At 51.9% G+C, this 16539-nt stretch overlaps 4 protein-coding genes across 4 annotated transcripts; 3 read left to right on the top strand and 1 right to left on the bottom strand.

Moving 5' to 3' along the window:
• Nucleotides 1-1082: 1082 nt before the first annotated feature.
• On the top strand, nucleotides 1083-4181 carry BDV14DRAFT_201198 (putative C2H2 transcription factor (Con7); the record flags this gene model as incomplete). Its single annotated transcript, XM_073773687.1, has 4 exons — nucleotides 1083-1769; nucleotides 1970-2150; nucleotides 2312-2656; nucleotides 3889-4181. 4 exons carry the CDS (start codon nucleotides 1083-1085, stop codon nucleotides 4179-4181), a joined length of 1506 nt encoding a protein of 501 aa, XP_073627142.1.
• A 93-nt stretch (nucleotides 4182-4274) lies between these two features.
• BDV14DRAFT_190481 (uncharacterized protein) lies at nucleotides 4275-5584 on the top strand (the record flags this gene model as incomplete). Its single annotated transcript, XM_073771343.1, has 3 exons — nucleotides 4275-4559; nucleotides 4643-5023; nucleotides 5117-5584. 3 exons carry the CDS (start codon nucleotides 4275-4277, stop codon nucleotides 5582-5584), a joined length of 1134 nt encoding a protein of 377 aa, XP_073627141.1.
• Nucleotides 5585-6597: 1013 nt separating this feature from the next.
• Nucleotides 6598-12431, top strand: BDV14DRAFT_190480 (P-loop containing nucleoside triphosphate hydrolase protein; the record flags this gene model as incomplete). The annotated part of the gene is made up of 6 exons (XM_073771342.1): nucleotides 6598-7092; nucleotides 7143-7650; nucleotides 7721-8028; nucleotides 8868-11550; nucleotides 11665-11984; nucleotides 12042-12431. 6 exons carry the CDS (start codon nucleotides 6598-6600, stop codon nucleotides 12429-12431), a joined length of 4704 nt encoding a protein of 1567 aa, XP_073627140.1.
• Nucleotides 12432-12871: 440 nt separating this feature from the next.
• On the bottom strand, nucleotides 12872-15426 carry BDV14DRAFT_79635 (Zn(II)2Cys6 transcription factor). The gene is made up of 3 exons (XM_073777555.1): nucleotides 14138-15426; nucleotides 13265-14058; nucleotides 12872-13200 (listed from the first exon to the last, which is right to left on the bottom strand). The coding sequence occupies exons 1-3, from the start codon at nucleotides 15275-15277 to the stop codon at nucleotides 12918-12920; spliced, it is 2217 nt and encodes a 738-aa protein (XP_073627139.1). The 5' UTR covers nucleotides 15278-15426; the 3' UTR covers nucleotides 12872-12917.
• Between the last annotated feature and the right edge of the window lie 1113 nt (nucleotides 15427-16539).

Genomic DNA, 16539 nt, shown 5'->3' with positions numbered 1-16539 from the left:
CAACTCTCCGCAGAGTTGACCAATGGGAGAGACTGCCCCTCTTGTGACAGTACAGTACGGTACGGTGGCCTCCCCCCTTTACGGTATTGAACAAAAAGTTGGACTTTTCCTCATCAGAACATCAATCTCCTCCTCCTCCAAGCTCCAACAACTCCCATCACTCCATCCTTTGGGTCCACTGCACCCGCTCCTAAAAGAAAGACGCCGCTGCAGCGCTGGACTTAAGACGCGCCTTTCCTGCCTCAGCCTGGTTCTGCCGCTCTCGAGTCAACGCATCGATACCAAACCTCCTGTGCGACCAGTCCTCGCCACTTGGGTCGAGGCACCGTCTCCTGCGCTATCACGCTTTTGACCTGGTGGATTCTACTCTATTTTAGCCCCTTCTCGTATAGTTGTCTTGCTATACACTGAGACTTTGGCAGCGCCCGAGCTCTCCCGCTGGTTCCCTCGTGCTGTCCGCCTGTGCTTCTGCTTTTGCGCCCCTAGCTCTCACTAGGCGATTAAGCATCGCGATCCAGCATCGCGTCCCTTGTTGTCCACTGCTCAGTGCTCACTCACCCACCCTCTTCCGAGTCTCTTCACTTTCAGTGGTAATTTTAATCACCGTCTTGTCGAGTGAAAGATTCGTTCCGCGCCCATAATTACGCGTCGATCCTTCCTCTATTTTCTTTTCTCCTCTTCTTATCCATCAACCCAGCTTCCTCCCTCCCCGACGTGCATGCTGTTACTTCGACTCACTACTCCCCATCCAACCACAATCTCCCACTAAACCTGTACGTGCCAACTGCCAACGAGAGTCGATCTCCAAGACTTCGACACACGGGACCGCACTAGGATCTTATCCTTGCCCCCGTCCAATCCTCCCTCTTCCCCCCATCCTCTCAAACTACTACTTCCTGTCACTACCCTGCCTGTCGCTTCGGCACTCCTGGTCCTTTTTTTACTTTTTTTTTTTGTTCTTGTCGTCCACAAGCTCATTGTGTCTCTCGACGCGTGCATCAACAGGTACGCGAGACCACTACTAGCTTGGAGGATCGTCAGGGATATCCGTCCCCGGTAGCGACCATCTTTTCTTGTATTTTATGGACAACAGGCCTGCTTCCGAGTACGCGCAGTCAGGTTCGCACTCACCGTATCCAACTCCGTCTACCGCGACACATTCTGAATTCATCCCCGCAGACCAGGTGTCTGCTGCTGCCACTGCTCAATACACCCCTCAGCCGGAGTCGCGCCCCAACCCTCAGTACACGCCACAGCCGGAAGTGCGACCTGGGACCTCGTCCAACACGCCGCAGTCCGACTACAGTCTGAACCAACCTCCCCAGCCCGCGCGCTCTCCTTATCCTGAGTACTTGGCCCGCCCGCCCCAATACCATCACGCGCCGAACTCCCAGCCCGGAGGTGCGGCAGGTATGGCTCAAGCAACAAGTCCGTCCATGAACACCCTGAATGATGGGCACCAAAATGGCCATCGCAATCACTCAACGAACGTGAAGTCTGACGCGGACGTTCCTATAGATCCCTCGATCGCGGCCAACAGCCCCACCTACCCTCCTCCCTACTCGCCTTACCAGCCTCAGGGCCACGAAATGACCGCTCAATACCAGGGCCACGCGCCCCCTCCGCACCCTCAGATGTATGCGCGTCCAGACTGGGCGCCACATGGCTACCCCCAACAACATCACGGTCTGCCGGGACCTTACAGCTCCCCTGCCACAACGGTTGGTCCCGCCTCCCCTGCTGCCACCGCAGGGCCGCGCCCTGGCCAGGTATGTTTGATGATTTCTGGCATCCGTTCCTTAAAAGGCTGCGCAATTGGTTTCATTTCGATTGTTGTCTTGGGACGCCATCCCGATGTCAGGGCTGCGGTCGGGCTTGCTGCCCTCCCAGGACGTGGAGATGCGGGGCGCATTTTCTCATCATCATCTCTTTTTTTCATTAGTCCAAAAACTGACGCGATAACTCACAGGTCTACTCTTTCGTACCCATTCCCGGTGCGCAACAGCACAAGCGCCCTCGTCGTCGCTATGAAGAAATTGAGCGGATGTACAAGTGTGGATGGAACGGTTGTGAGAAGGCGTACGGAACGCTTAACCACTTGAATGCGCACGTTACTATGCAGTCTCATGGAACGAAACGCACTCCGGAAGGTGAGTTTTTTATTTATTTTTCTCGCGATAGTTTTGGCTAGTGCGGGCTGCGGCACGCTAGTCGAGTTACACAGCTTTAGCGTTGCGGATCGCAGTAGCGCCCACTAGTAAAACCATACCCAGACTTTCGGATGACAAGGCTGACAACATTGTCTATATAGAATTCAAGGAGATCCGCAAGGAGTGGAAGGCCCGCAAGAAGGAAGAGGAAGCCGCACGCAAGGTCGCTGAAGAGCGCGAGCGCGCCGCTGCTGCCGCCGCTGCTCAAAGCCAGATGGACCCCTCTGGCGCTGCAGACCCTTCACAGGGCGGCCAGCCTCCCTCATACCCCGGCGGTGTCCGACCTCAACTCCCTCCTATCGGCTACCAACCTGCCGATGGCCAGGTCCCTGGCCAGTACGGTGCCGGAGCCGGCGGCATGGTTTACCAGGGCAACGGCCAAGTCGGCTACCCACCAAACTACCCTCACTCGCCCTACGGGCAGAGCGGTCAAGTGTACCAGCAACGTAAGTAGTCAGTCCTTTATGTTTGCGTTGTTTAGGACCGAAAAACACGAAAAAGGAGGACACAAACGACAAACAAGAAAAAAAAACATCACCATCACTTGAAGAACATGGCACATATACGAAATCAAGGTCCTTGCAATGCATGATCATACCTATTGCTATCAGGGAAGTAGCTGATCGATCCTGGCGTCGCAGAAAACCAATCGACCAGCTACCCACAATAAATGCCTCACCTATTCTATTCTATCTCACCGTCTTGTCCTGATCCTTTTACGTTTCCTTCAAATCACCCCGAGGCTGGCTGCATGTTCTAATACCATGAATACCCAAACCCAACCCAACTCAACCCAATCCTTTAATGAATGCCCCCGCGCCGCCAAAGGGTCTAATTTTCTTTGAGATCTTGCGCACATGATACCATTTTGGCCATGCTTTGCTCCAGTCAAAAAACGGCCAATTTTTTGCTTGCTGTTTGTGGCTGTTTGAACCTTTTTTCTCTCATCTCCTATGTTTGATATGCTATGCTTTCTTATGTCCTTCCCTTTTTGCTCTGTTGTCAGCTTGACCTGTCACTTGGTTTGGCTGTTTTCTTCTTTTCGTTCGAACTAGATGAGTTTGTCCGGTCCGATGAGAAAGAAATGGATGGATGGATGTTGAACTGTGGATGGGTGGATGGATGGATGGATGGATGGCGGATGTCTGAACTGACTTCACTGAGACCATGATGACTTTGATTGCACCTGTGCACTACTCTACTTTACCTTACCTACTCTACTTTACCTACTTCTTCCATGTCATGTCTCCGATTTTGTTCTCTTACTACCTAACTACCTTACACTTGCCTGTACCATGATATCCAATGAAGTATTCCGCATCCTGCCTGACCTGTAGACCACGAAGATGAGACTCCACAACTTGAATCCTAGCTTCCAAGGCTGTTATCAACGGAATGGTCCTCACATAGTAAAAGGAACTTGACATATCGCTTGCGTAAAAAGCAATGACTCGAACATTAGTTTAGCACAAAGCCCAGCGCTTAGACGCGCCAATGCCATACATCCATCCACAGCACCTGCAAGTCTGCAGCGCCGCTTTCTGCGCTCTACGCCGCAGCCCCGCAGGTGGGATTGACTCTGGACTTAGGTATTTAGAGGCTCTTGAATCTTGAATCTTGAGCCTTGTGGCAGTATTAATTGAGTCCCCATTCACCTACTATCTACTTAATTATCTAGCAAGTTCCGCTTCAGAGCTATACTCCCGCGAGGCAGGTAGCAGCATGTATTACATCCCCAGGAAGATACCACCTACTCCGGCAAGAAGCCAACGCCCACTGGCACTACAATCCAAGACCAACAACAATGAAAATCTACATCTACAACCGCCATCGCACCTCCAAACCCCCCACGACACCCTCGCACACTCAATATCCACCTCGACCTCAAACACCTGGCTCCGCCAATTCCTCGCACCAGAGATATACCCAGAGATCGACAGATTCATGTGCAAACACAGTATCAGGACATAATACCGCGAATTCTAGTTCCTCGCGCGCGGAACCTATAGTATGGTTTTTCGGATGAAAGGGGAGAGGGATGATCGTGTTGTGCTAAGGGTTGCTATGCCGGGCTCGAATTTGTTTCCTGATGAGAGGGGGCGGGGGGAGGTTGCTGTTATGAGGTATGTCCAGGATCAGATTGGGAGTGACAGTGTTCCGGTGCCGTTTGTGTTGCGTTGGGGGGTAGAGGGGAAGCTCCGTTGGGTCTTGGGGGGTTTATACTTATGGAGTTTGTGGAGCATGCTGCTTCTCTTTGATTTGTTGAATGGTTCTGGGGATTTGGGTGATGAGCACCGGGGGTTGGATACGGATATTGATGAGGGGAGGTTAGAGGGATTATACGGAGAGGTTGCGAGGATTCTGCTGAAGCTTTCGCAGCCGAGTTTCGACAAGATTGGGAGTCTGGAGCAGATTGATGATTTACGTGGGAGGTGAAGCGGAGGCCGTTGTCGCAGGCGATGAATGAGCTTGTGAGACTGGGCGCTTCACCAAGGGAGAAGTTACCAAGGGAGACGACGACGTTTGAAAGTGCGACTGAGTACTCTGAGAATCTGGCAGAGCTGCATATTGCGCATTTGATACACCAGCGCAACGATGCAATTGACTCGGCTGACGACTGTCGGCGGAAGCTCGTTGCTCGACATCTCTTTCGCAAACTCACGCGTGAACGTCGATTGATGAAGAAGTGGTCATCCTTCGATAAAGATCCGTTCAAGCTCTGGTGCGATGATTTCTCACCGGCGAATATCCTCATGGATGAGGAAGAGAAGATTGTGGGTACCTTAGACTGGGAGTTTACATACGCAGCCCCAGTCGAGTTTTCCTATGCACCGCCTTGGTGGCTCCTTATCGAAAAGCCCGAATGTTGGTCCGAGGATCTAGACGACTGATGCTGCGTATTCGAGCAACGCCTCCAGACCTTTTGGCGCGTGATGAGATCTCAAGAGTATGATGCCATTGAACAGGGGTGGCTAAAGACTGAACAGCGGCTCTCTGAAGCTATGCGGGATAGCTGGAAGAGCGGTAATTTCTGGATTTCGTATGCCGCGAGAAACAGTTTCGCCTTTGACTTGATATACTGGCGCAAGATAGATCAGCGGTTCTTTGGGGACATTTCTTGCCCCGCTGAGGATGTTTGGCGGCATAGACTTGACCTCTTGGAGTCTGGAGAGAGAGCCGAGAAGGAGAACATTGCGATCAGAAAGGTCGAGGAGATGAATAACCGGGAATTGGTTTGGGACCCTGACGATTATACCAGGGAGCCTGTAGAGAAAGGCTTTGGCGATGATGCAGGTGATAGTGATGAGGCTGAAGCTGAAGGCGATGACGGCGATGTTGACTCAGACATGAACAGGTTGCTGTTTGTATGGTAGAATATGTTATAGATGTCCCAGATAAAACATATGAACCTCAGTTGGTGGAACGTCGAATGGTGTTTACTGCTTCTCGGGATAGTTGTAGATGGTAGAGTATCAGCGGGGCCATGAGCGGTGACCGGGAGACGCTCCGTCCCAGCGCAGAGACCAGTCCAGCCTGAGCCTGCGACAACACACAAGCCGTTGTTGACGATCGCCCATCCCACCTTTCTGACTCTGACTCTTGGTCTCGAGTTCACAATTCTACATCTTGACTTCACAACTCGGCAAGCTAGTGAATCGTTGCTACCTCCAAGCATTGTGCCGAGGCAACTGCCCATTCCTGCAGTGCATTTAAATCGTCATCGAGTCTTGCTGCCGTTGCCGCTGGGCTTGACCGAGCTCTTGTGCCTCATCCCACCACATCACACTACGGTCTAGAAAGTTTTCCTCAACGGGAGGCCCTCTATATACGGCAAAATATAAGTCGCATCAGTCGCTGGTCTCATATCGCTGTTGTGAGATAGCGGTTGCTAGGTAGGCATCCCGTCCAAGTCGTCCCCACGTGTAAAATCGATCTCGAAGCCTCGTTCAGGGCGGGCTCCCAAAGCCTTGGAGTTGGTTGGTCATACTTTGTCGACCTTTAACTTCCTGTCGGGTGCCATTTCGATCGGTTGGCTGGTTTTGGTCATCGGGACCAATGGGCTAATATGCATGCGTTGCAGATTTCGATCGCCGATACTGATACACCTCCCGGCCGCTCACTCACCTACTGCAAGCGACCCGAATTCGGCTTTCGTTCAAGGAATTGAAGCACAATATCAGGCCGACTTGAAGGATTTTCAACATGGCAGCGGAAATTCGAAAAGACGAGTTAGACAGTATGTTTTGACCTCTTCTCGGTTCGACTGGTGAAGCGCTTTGGGAAGATAACTAACATCGGCTGATTGAACAGAGGTCCAAAACGGCGTAGTGGATCAAGGTAAGCATTTTCATCGAGACTTTTGGAAAAATCTAGGATCTTGACTAACATGCGTGCTTATCTTACAGCAGCCGACGACTCTCAAGCGTCCGACAACGACGGCGGTGAGCGTCCAGTCCGCAAGCAACTGAAGGAGACCTCCATTACGTCCGTCCCTAAGACATCCACGGAAACGAGCAACAGCAGAGCGAGCAGTCGGGGCAGAAAGCGATCGCATGACGACGATGAGGAGGAGAACATGGAGGACGAATCTGGTCATCGGAGGAAGCGATCGCGGGACTCGAACACTGAAGAGGCAGAAGCGATAACCACCAAGCCCGATGCGATCCAACCAGAACAGTCACAACCTCAAGTAACGGGCGTCACCTTAAAGAAGAAGAGAAGTCGCGATCAGGTGGACAAGGAAGAACCAAAATGTGAGGATAGCGCAGAAAAGGCGGGCATTAAGAATACATCGGAAAGAGCCGCACCAACACAGAAGGCTGCAGCCGAAGGTGAACCCGAGAAGAAGCGACACAGGGACGAATCTCGAGAGCGGGAATCGGTATGTGACTTGATAACATCGTATGAAACACGATATACTGATTGAATTAGGCTCCTCTGACCAGTGCATTCGCCAACACATCATCCGTCTCTCCATTTGGCGCAATTGGCACCTCAACATCGAAACCAGCGGAAGAAGCGAAACAAACAACATCCTCATCCGCATTTGCTTCATCAAGCCTTGCCGCGTTCGCCAGCTCAGAGCAATCCCCCTTCGGCTCTCTCGGCGCATCAACGCCATCAGTTTTCAAATCCTCTGAATCTACCCCCGTAGGGTCAGACAGCCCCGCGGCTACTGGATTTGCCTCGACCAAGCCATCAGGTTTCGCAGCGCTGGGATCAGGATTCTCAGGGTTCAGCGGTGGCTTTGGCGGCGCCAGTTCAGGCGGGCTGACTAGCTTCGCGGCCCCTGGTGCTCCAAGTGCCCTTGGGAGCACAAGCTCGAAGCCATTCGGCGCTGAAGCTGACTCCGACAACGAGGACAAGGAAGATCAAGGGGAGAGTGGGCCAGGAGAGTTCGAATCCGACAAGACCGACGAACGATTCTTTGAGCGGCAGAGTAAGATTTCTCGCATTTTTTTGTCTTTTCACTAGGGCTTTGCTAACTTGATACACTTGATACACAATAGTCGAGACCGGCGAAGAGGAAGAAAAGACATACTTCGCCTGCAAGGCCAAATTATTCCACTTCTCCGACAAAGAGTGGAGAGAGCGCGGTCTCGGCAACTTCAAGGTCAATGTCAAGATTGTTGACGGCGTGGAAGACAAGAAATCGGCTCGAATGGTCATGCGCGCGGACGGTGTTCTTCGCGTCATGCTGAACACGGCTTTGTTCAAGGGTATGAAGGTTGGCGATGCAGCTGGTAATGAACCGCGCTCCAAACAGGTTCACTTGGCTAGCTTTGAAGGCAACCGTTCTGTGCCTCTTTTGCTGCGGGTAAGTCACGCTTGTCCATCAGCATATTAACTGCATGAAGCGCTTGAGGGGGCTGGAAAGCTAACAATTTAATAGACGGGAAGCGAAGACCAAGCTAAAGAGCTATATCACACACTTCAGGACTTGCTCAAGCACCTATAATCGGCATCCATCATGTCGTTGACTATTGGCATTGGGGTTGGCTTTTTGCATTGGGACTGGGGAGTACGTTGATATACCTGTAGTTGGAGTGGTTGGAGCGAGCCGGCTGGAGAGGCGATACTTCTTCCTAATCTTGGTGTTCCTTTATTTCAATTCACATATATACTTCACTTCACAATTTTCCTGCAGCAACCTCATATCTTTAGTCTTAGAGCGTGTAAATTAGCACTATTCCGTAGCTGGTATAATTGCTTTGTCGGAGCATACTGCCACCCGTTACCGCCTGCCCCTAGGGTCGACCTCGCTTAGTCATACATTAGTCAGGTAGAGTTATCTTAGCTAGGCGGCCATACCAGCCACCCAATGGAAGATCATCCATCGCTTCCCACATGCTTTGACTGGCACGTGACTTCGCGTTCCTCGGCACGTCTGGTTCCTTCGAGACGAGCCCAACTTTTTAGGACTGTACTCGACCAACGACCACGGATTGCCCCATCACCGCATCGCAATGGGGCGTTCAAATGGCAAGACCAAAGAAGCAACAGGCCACTGCTCCCAGCGATGTACATCCTGGGAGCCAAGGCCACGATGAAGAGGGTGTCGAAAGCCAACCGATTCTGATCACCGACGCGTCGGACTCGACAGCGAATGTCGAGCGGAACGTTATCGAATCCGAGCAGCCGAAGCGGAAACGCAAGAGGCCTGTTACTAGCAAAGCTTCCACTGAAACGAACACGCCCTCGACCGAAGCAGGAATCAACGATAGCACCGTGAAGCAAGAGACAACCGAGCCCGTCCCAAACCCCAACACCGACTCCAGTCAAACAACGAGTACAGGTAAACCAGCCAAGAAGCCCAGAAAAACACCCGTGACAAAGAAACAAAAGGGGAAGGATAAGGACAAGGAGGAAGACGAGAAACAAGCTCCCCGAAAACCAACCACGCCCTGGCCGGACTCCTTCAAGAAGCTCTCACGCATCCACCGCGCCCTGAACCTCGTTTACACGTTCTGTTGCACACGGAAACACTTCGCCACGACATTTGACAATATCAAGAAGGCTGTTGCGGCTCAGAGCGGGGCGGAACTTACTGTTGAGGATATTGCGCGGATTAAGGTGTTTATACCCCGTGCTATACGGCTGGAATATGTCGATGAAGCGAGTCTTGATGTTCTTAGCGCTGGCGAGAAAGAGGAGGTTAGAGGGTTGGGCAAGGATGGGTGGGTTCCGAAGTATGGAAATGGTGTTGAGATTGGAGACGTGAGCCAGGTGCTGTTGTTTGAGTTTCTCGATGGGGACTTGAAAAGAGAGAGGAAGGCGAATGGACCTGCTTCTGCCTCAGTAAAAGATCGAGATGAAGATATGAAGATGCCTGTTTTCAGCCAGAAGCAGATGCTCACTTTGATTGAGAAGCGAAATGGGAAGTTTGCGGATGCGGTTGATGCGGCGCTTGTGAGGTGTGAGGATGAGGCGCTTGATCCGGAGTTGTGGCTGGAGAGTGAGAAAAATGCGTTCATCCCTGTTCTTCCCGAGGATGAGGGTGTCGGTGCTGGAAGCAAATCTGGTGTTGTGGGCAGAGGAGCGTCCTCGAAGGTCAAGGGACCGATTCCAAAGGACCGCAAGACGATGGCTGAGATTATCGATGACATTCGTTGCTTGAATTGGTATACTGGGCAGATTGTTCCTGATGGCCATAGAGCGTTTGATGCGCAGCCACCTGTTTATGGAGACTTGAAGTTTGCGCTCTCGCAGGACCTTGTGAATGCGCTGTACAATCAGAAGGGCATCTCTCAGTTTTACTCTCACCAGGCAGAGGCGATGAACCACCTCCACGATGGGCACAATGTTATTGTTTCCACGTCGACAAGTTCAGGCAAGTCGCTGATATACCAAATCCCAATGCTGCACGAGCTGGAACAGGACCCGAATAGCAGAGGCATGTATATCTTCCCTACAAAAGCCCTCGCTCAAGACCAGAAACGCAGTATGCAAGAACTGCTCCAATACCTTGACGGTCTACAATGTACAATGGTCGAGACATTCGACGGCGACACACCAACGGACAACCGCAACTTTATCCGCGACGAAGCACGTATCATCTTCACAAACCCAGACATGCTCCACATCACGATCCTACCACAAGAGAGCTCCTGGCGAAGTTTTCTCCAGAACCTCAAATTCGTCGTCGTCGACGAACTCCACGTCTATAACGGCCTCTTTGGTTCCCATGTGGCCCTCATCATGCGCCGACTACGCCGAATCTGCGCCGCCGTTGGCAACAAGAGCGTCCGGTTCATATCCTGCTCAGCAACAGTCGCCAACCCAGAAGAGCACATGCAGGCGATTTTCGGCGTCGACGATGTAAAACTCGTCGATTTTGACGGATCACCCTGCGGCAGGAAGGAATTCCTCTGCTGGAACACGCCCTTCAAGGATCCTACCGACCCGACCTCCGGGCGCGGTGATGCCGTCGCCGAAGCAGCCCGTCTCTTTTGCCAACTTATCCTCCGCGGCGCACGCGTAATCGCTTTCTGCCGTATCCGCAAACTCTGCGAGGTTCTCCTCCAAGCCGTCAAAACAGAATGTACACGTCTCGAACGCGGCGAAGTAGGGAGTATGATAATGGGATACCGAGGCGGGTACAGCCCGCAGGACCGCCGCAAGATTGAAGCAGAGATGTTCCAGGGTCAATTGCTCGGCATTGTAGCCACCAACGCTTTGGAACTAGGCGTGGACATTGGCTCCCTTGATGCAGTGATTACCTTCGGCTTCCCATACTCAATCTCGAACCTCCGCCAACAATCTGGTCGTGCCGGTCGACGGAATAAGGACTCCCTCTCCGTCCTCATCGGCGATCGCTACCCAACGGACCAGTACTACATGCGGAACCCCGAAGAGCTCTTCTCCAAACCAAATTGCGAGTTGCAGGTTGATTTGGCTAATGAGCTGGTGTTAGAGGGACACATCCAATGCGCAGCGTTCGAACTCCCCATAGCTCCCGATACAGACAGTATCTACTTCGGACCCCAATTGGCCCATTTTGCATCGACTCGCCTGAAAAAGGACGCAATGGGCTATTATCACTGCCACGAGCGATTCCGCCCTCATCCCTCCCGCTGCGTCCCCATCCGCGACACAGAAGACCAGCACTTTGCCGTGATAGACACAACAAATAGTCGGAATATGGTCCTCGAAGAAGTCGAGGCGTCCCGTGCCTTCTTCACGCTCTACGAGGGCGGTATATTCCTACACCAGGGCCAAACATACCTCGTCAAGGAGCTTAACCCAGATGCATTCTTTGCACGAGTCGTTCGTGTAACGGTCGATTGGAATACCATGCAGCGCGACTTCACTGATATAGACCCCATCGAAACGGAACATAGTCGGCTTGTCAACGTTACTCCTGAACACAGCACTGTGACGACACCCGCTCAGACACGCTCTCAAACACCCACCACTCCGGACTCAACAACGATCATCAATCCAAAATGCAGAGCATACTTCGGCCCAATCCGCATAACAGCCATAGTCTACGGCTTCTTCAAAATCGACAAGCGCGGACGCATCCTCGACGCCGTGCCCGTCGATAATCCACCCATAACGCTCTTCACAAAGGGGTTATGGCTTGACGTCCCGAAAGTAGCACTCGACATACTCGAGAGCCATAGGCTTAATATCGCGGCAGCAATCCACGCAGCCGAACACGCCGTCCTTTCACAATTGCCAAGTTTCGTCGTAAGCAGTCCAGGCGACGTCCGAACAGAATGCAAAGTCGCGAAAAAAGAACTCGGCTCTGAACTTCGCAAACGCGCCGTCGTGAAGAATGACGGGTCTGGAAGACGAAGGGATGATTCAGATCCTCCTCTCCCCGAGTTAAAGCCCCCCGCGCGCCAGCGTCCAGCGCGATTAACATTCTACGATGCGAAAGGAGGTTCATGCGGGAGCGGTATAGCGAGGAAGGCATTTGAGTTCATTGATACGCTTTTAATTCGCGCGGTCAACAGGATCGAGAATTGTGTTTGTGTTACGCCGGGTGGGTGTTTGGAGTGTTGTTGTGATGAGCGGTGTAAGGAGATGAATAGTGTTATGAGTAAGGCTGGGGCTGGGGTTGTGCTGAGGTGTTTGCTTGGGTGGGGGGTTGATGTTGAGGGGTTGCCTTGGGGGGAGGATGTTGGGGAGGGAGAAGAGGGGATGGGGGAGTTGGTGGGTGGGTATGAGACTGTTGTTTTGGCGAGGGAGGTTCCGAGGGCTGGGGGTTCTTGAGAGGAGCTTGTTTAGGAGAGGATTACTTGTTTATTGTAGAGTATGGATAGATCATGAAGATACCCATAGCAAAAGATGCACTAGAGTGAATGTATGATAATGATATTATAGGTGGATGGACACTAGAGACAGTCTAGTATTCCAAAATTCAAAATTGTTCATCAACTGTAAATAGAACAACATTGTGGGTATAGTGCATGAAGATCAGCAAGAGATGCAAGATCGAGAATGTATAAGTCGAAATGACAGAGGTATGAAAATCGGCCGTGTCAATCGTTGTTTTGCATATTTTTTTGGGGTTGAGATGAGACAGTTGAGGTGCTCACCAGTGGGAGAGAAGGAGGTTGGTTGTCAACATAGTCTTGATAGTCTTGAAGCGGACAACGTAGAATAGCGAAGCCATATAGTCGAAGCGGGGAAGAGGTTCATCGTCGATTGCAAATCACATTGACCGGAAGATATTCTTATATCGTGTTCGGTTGCCCTCTACTGATTCGACCCAGTTGATCGTGGAACATCCGTACCGACAGAACGCGGGCTAGTCTCGCTCTCCGTATCGTCGAAATTAAGCTTGCCGAAAATAGCCCTCAAATCGCGCACACTTTCACGGAAATTATCTCGGGGATTCGTCGTTCGCTCCTCGGTCATTTGGCGCACCTCGCGGATTATAGCTGGGAGCCCTTCGTCGCCGGGAAGCCACCAGTGGTGGAGTTCAGGTAATTGCCAAAGGGAGGCCATGACGGCTCGGAGTTTCGGGGAGATGACATATCTGAAGAGCGAGAATTGTTAGTTTGACGCCTCGAGTGATGGACATGTAGTATACAGAAACTCACCCATTACCCTCAATATCAGCAAACACTCTTCTGCTCCAATTGAGGTATCGGTCTTCCCGCGGGAAGAACATGGCTGCCATCCCGATGCTGTTCTTGAACCCGAAGACGTAGCTCTTCTCCTTATCTGGCCAGCGTTCCATCGACTCGATCAGCCGCGCCTGTTCTAACGCGAAAGCCAGCAATTCGTCCATTGCTCCTTGTTGTGTAGCCATCATAAACTGGTACTTCCACATCGCCATTGACGACCAGTAGTCGATCCATGAGAAATTGACATCCCAGTATGGGCCATAGTGCAAACCACCAGGAACATATGGATCCACGAAATCATCCTCCGTCAAAGGTTTTCGATTTGGATAGTCTTCGACGACCCATTCTTTGGCGTATCGACTTAGGATATCGCTGACGCGCTCTAGACTTTCGCCGAGCTTCTCATTCTCTACTATGAATTCTTCGAACTCTATCATGCCGTTTGACAGCTTAGCGTAGAGTGACGCCATCTCTAGACCGAATCGACGGTTGATTGAGGCTGTCAACGACAACTGCTTCTGAATGTCGTCCGGGTATTTGGCTGCCTCCTGTGCATCGTATTCTTCTCGAGTGATATACCACTCCCGTCCTAAAACTAGCTCATTGCCAGAAACAATACCGGCTACCACATCGAATCGTGCATACCACTCGAATAGATGCCTGTGATCGATATCTGAACTGGCCGATTCGGGAGTTAGCAACTCTCGAATTAAAGCATGGGCGGCTTGTTGGTGCTCAACCAGGTTTACCCAGTCGCCGATGAATTCCTGTACAGCACAGTACCATTAGCAAGTGGTTACAGAGACAGGATTCAAATTCTGTTTGTGAGCTCAGGCCATGACAAACCTCAAAAGTGGTGAGCACGAGTACTGTAGTCAGTGTTGCTTCGGTATATGGTTCTCCAGAACCCAATGACCTTCGTAACAATGACAGAGCTTTATTATAGTATTTCAGAAATGAATATAGCTTCCCACCGCCCGTCTGAACACAGTGGTGGTAGGCCGAGAACCCAACGATCGCATAAAGCAAAGGCTCATACTGCAGAGCATATTCCACGAGAGTTTGTTCCACAAAGTCTGTACTGCGGGGACGCAAGAAATAGTGTCGATAATCGATGGAGTCCCGGTGATATGAGAGGTAGAACCGGAGATCCTCGGGAAGGTGGGCCGTACTCAGATCTCCAACATTTTCGAACGGGAGAAATCCGATGCTATCCGATCGTGCACTCAGCGATCCAAACCTTGACGATGTCTCGCTTGTCGGCGAGCTGCTGTTCTCCTTGCGACCGGGCACGGGGTCTGTAATCGACGCAGCTACCTGTTTCCACTTATGTCGACGTAGAGACTGATTGCTTTTCTTCTGAGACAAAGTAGACTTCGATCCAGTCTGTATTGTGGGCCCAGTGGCTGTCGGTGATTGATGGGTACTGGAGCCGGGGCTACCTTCTACCACTCCTTCCTCCTCATCCGCAATGGGTGCCAAGGTGCGAGCTCCCTCCGCCTCATGGCCCTCGACAGGACCCGAAGCACTTCCGCGGGACACCGGCCGAGAAGCCTTGACCTTGGCCACGGAACGGGGTGCTGGCTTTGAGGCAGAGCTTGTCGACGAACTAGGATAAACACATTCCCGACTACCTTTACGACAGCGTTCACAGATCGGGCGAGTCTCGTCACATTTGATCCGACGGGACCGGCAAGTGAAGCAGCCGCTTCTGGTCCGTTTATGCTTTTTCTGATCCGGCAATGGCTGAAGAAGAGCTGGCGTCTTGGGAGGAGCTGTTGGTGTGAATGGAACCCCAGAAAGCGGCGACTGCGACTGCGATTGTTGTTGTTGCTGCTGTTGTTGCTGCTGGGCAGATGAACTCGACCAGAGCGCTACACTCTCTGGATATGTGCTCTGACCCAATATTGAATATGCGGAAAGCGGGGGCGGCTCCTGCGTGTAGCCCGTCATGGAGGTTTGCGGCGGGTTGAATGAATGTGCCATCGTGACAAGCGGGAGCAGAATTGCATCCAAAGGGCAGGTGTAGCGGACAGATATAAGGTCGGCATAAGCGGAAAAGGGTAGAGCCACGAACAAGCTTCAGGCTAAGTGGAATGGACAAAGCTATGCATCCTTGGTTGTGATGGAATGCGGTGGCGGAAGGCAAGAGGTTGAATGACGAGACTGAAGGGGAAGGAGGGATGAAGCTGGAATGGCGACGGAGAATACCGACAGGTCGCAGAGGGCGGAAAGCAGAGGGAAGAAGTATGGAAAGGAAAGGTGAGTGTTGAAAGAAGGCGTGGATGGAAGGGAGATTATTGGTGAAGTTGGGGGCAGACTCCAGAGCTACCGGAAGGGGCAAGTCGCCAGTCCCAGCATTCACTGACCACCACTTACTTAGCATCTGGGTCCCAAGCTCTACTTTCTTGTCTCTTAGTAGCCCCGTTATATTATACAATCAAAATTTATGACATGGGCGGCCCTGGCGATTTTTACTTTTTTTGTTTCTTGGGCTGGTCCGCGATCAACCCCATGGATCAGCGTGTCATTGTAGACCGTGACATGCTCTACCACTCAGATCCTCAAGACTCGTGCCTGCGCCCAATCCTGGTGCACGCCTGGAAATGCCTCAGTCCAGAGCGCTCAGTCTTACTCGGTCATCTGAGTCAGTGCAGGAGACAGATCATCCCAAGAGGAGCACAAGCACGGTGGTCAAGAACAAACAGAGCACCAGTAGCCCAGGACCAGGTCAGTCTGAGTCCGGGGATGGGGACTGATAGCCCCCGAACGACAGAGATAGACGGCAGTGGAGGGGCAGCTAATCCCCAAAGAGCTAAGCCTGGCTCTCATGGTGGCCCCGTCTGGGTGGGACTGATCAAAATGACGGAGCTCAGTCGCCTTCTGGGACTCTTTTCCCTCTCGGTGTTGCTTCTTGTTGATTCGACGCTGAAGAGTTGATGAAACAAAAGGGTGAAGCCAAGAGGACGGCTCCCTGTTCATCTCCGCCATATTTTTGACTTCATTGCATTATTAGGTGCATCATATAGGTGTGGTGGGCCATCGACGAACCACATTGGATGAACCAGACGGGGACGGTCTTGGGTCTATGCTTGGGACTTCTGAGAAAACAATTGCAACTCGCCAGACTTGACAGCTTGCCGCCGCATTATTGAAATTGCAACCCTGCAATGTGGGTAATGGTGAGATCTGATTAGACAGCATTAGTCAAAAGGCTTGGTAAATGGAGTCGAGAACAGGCGTCAATT

Source organism: Aspergillus stella-maris (genome assembly GCF_047715825.1).
Source record: "Aspergillus stella-maris strain CBS 113639 unplaced genomic scaffold BDV14scaffold_35, whole genome shotgun sequence".
Classification (NCBI taxonomy): domain Eukaryota; kingdom Fungi; phylum Ascomycota; class Eurotiomycetes; order Eurotiales; family Aspergillaceae; genus Aspergillus; species Aspergillus stella-maris.
Note: the sequence above shows the minus strand (reverse complement) of the source record. Positions and strands in the feature narration are given on the sequence as shown.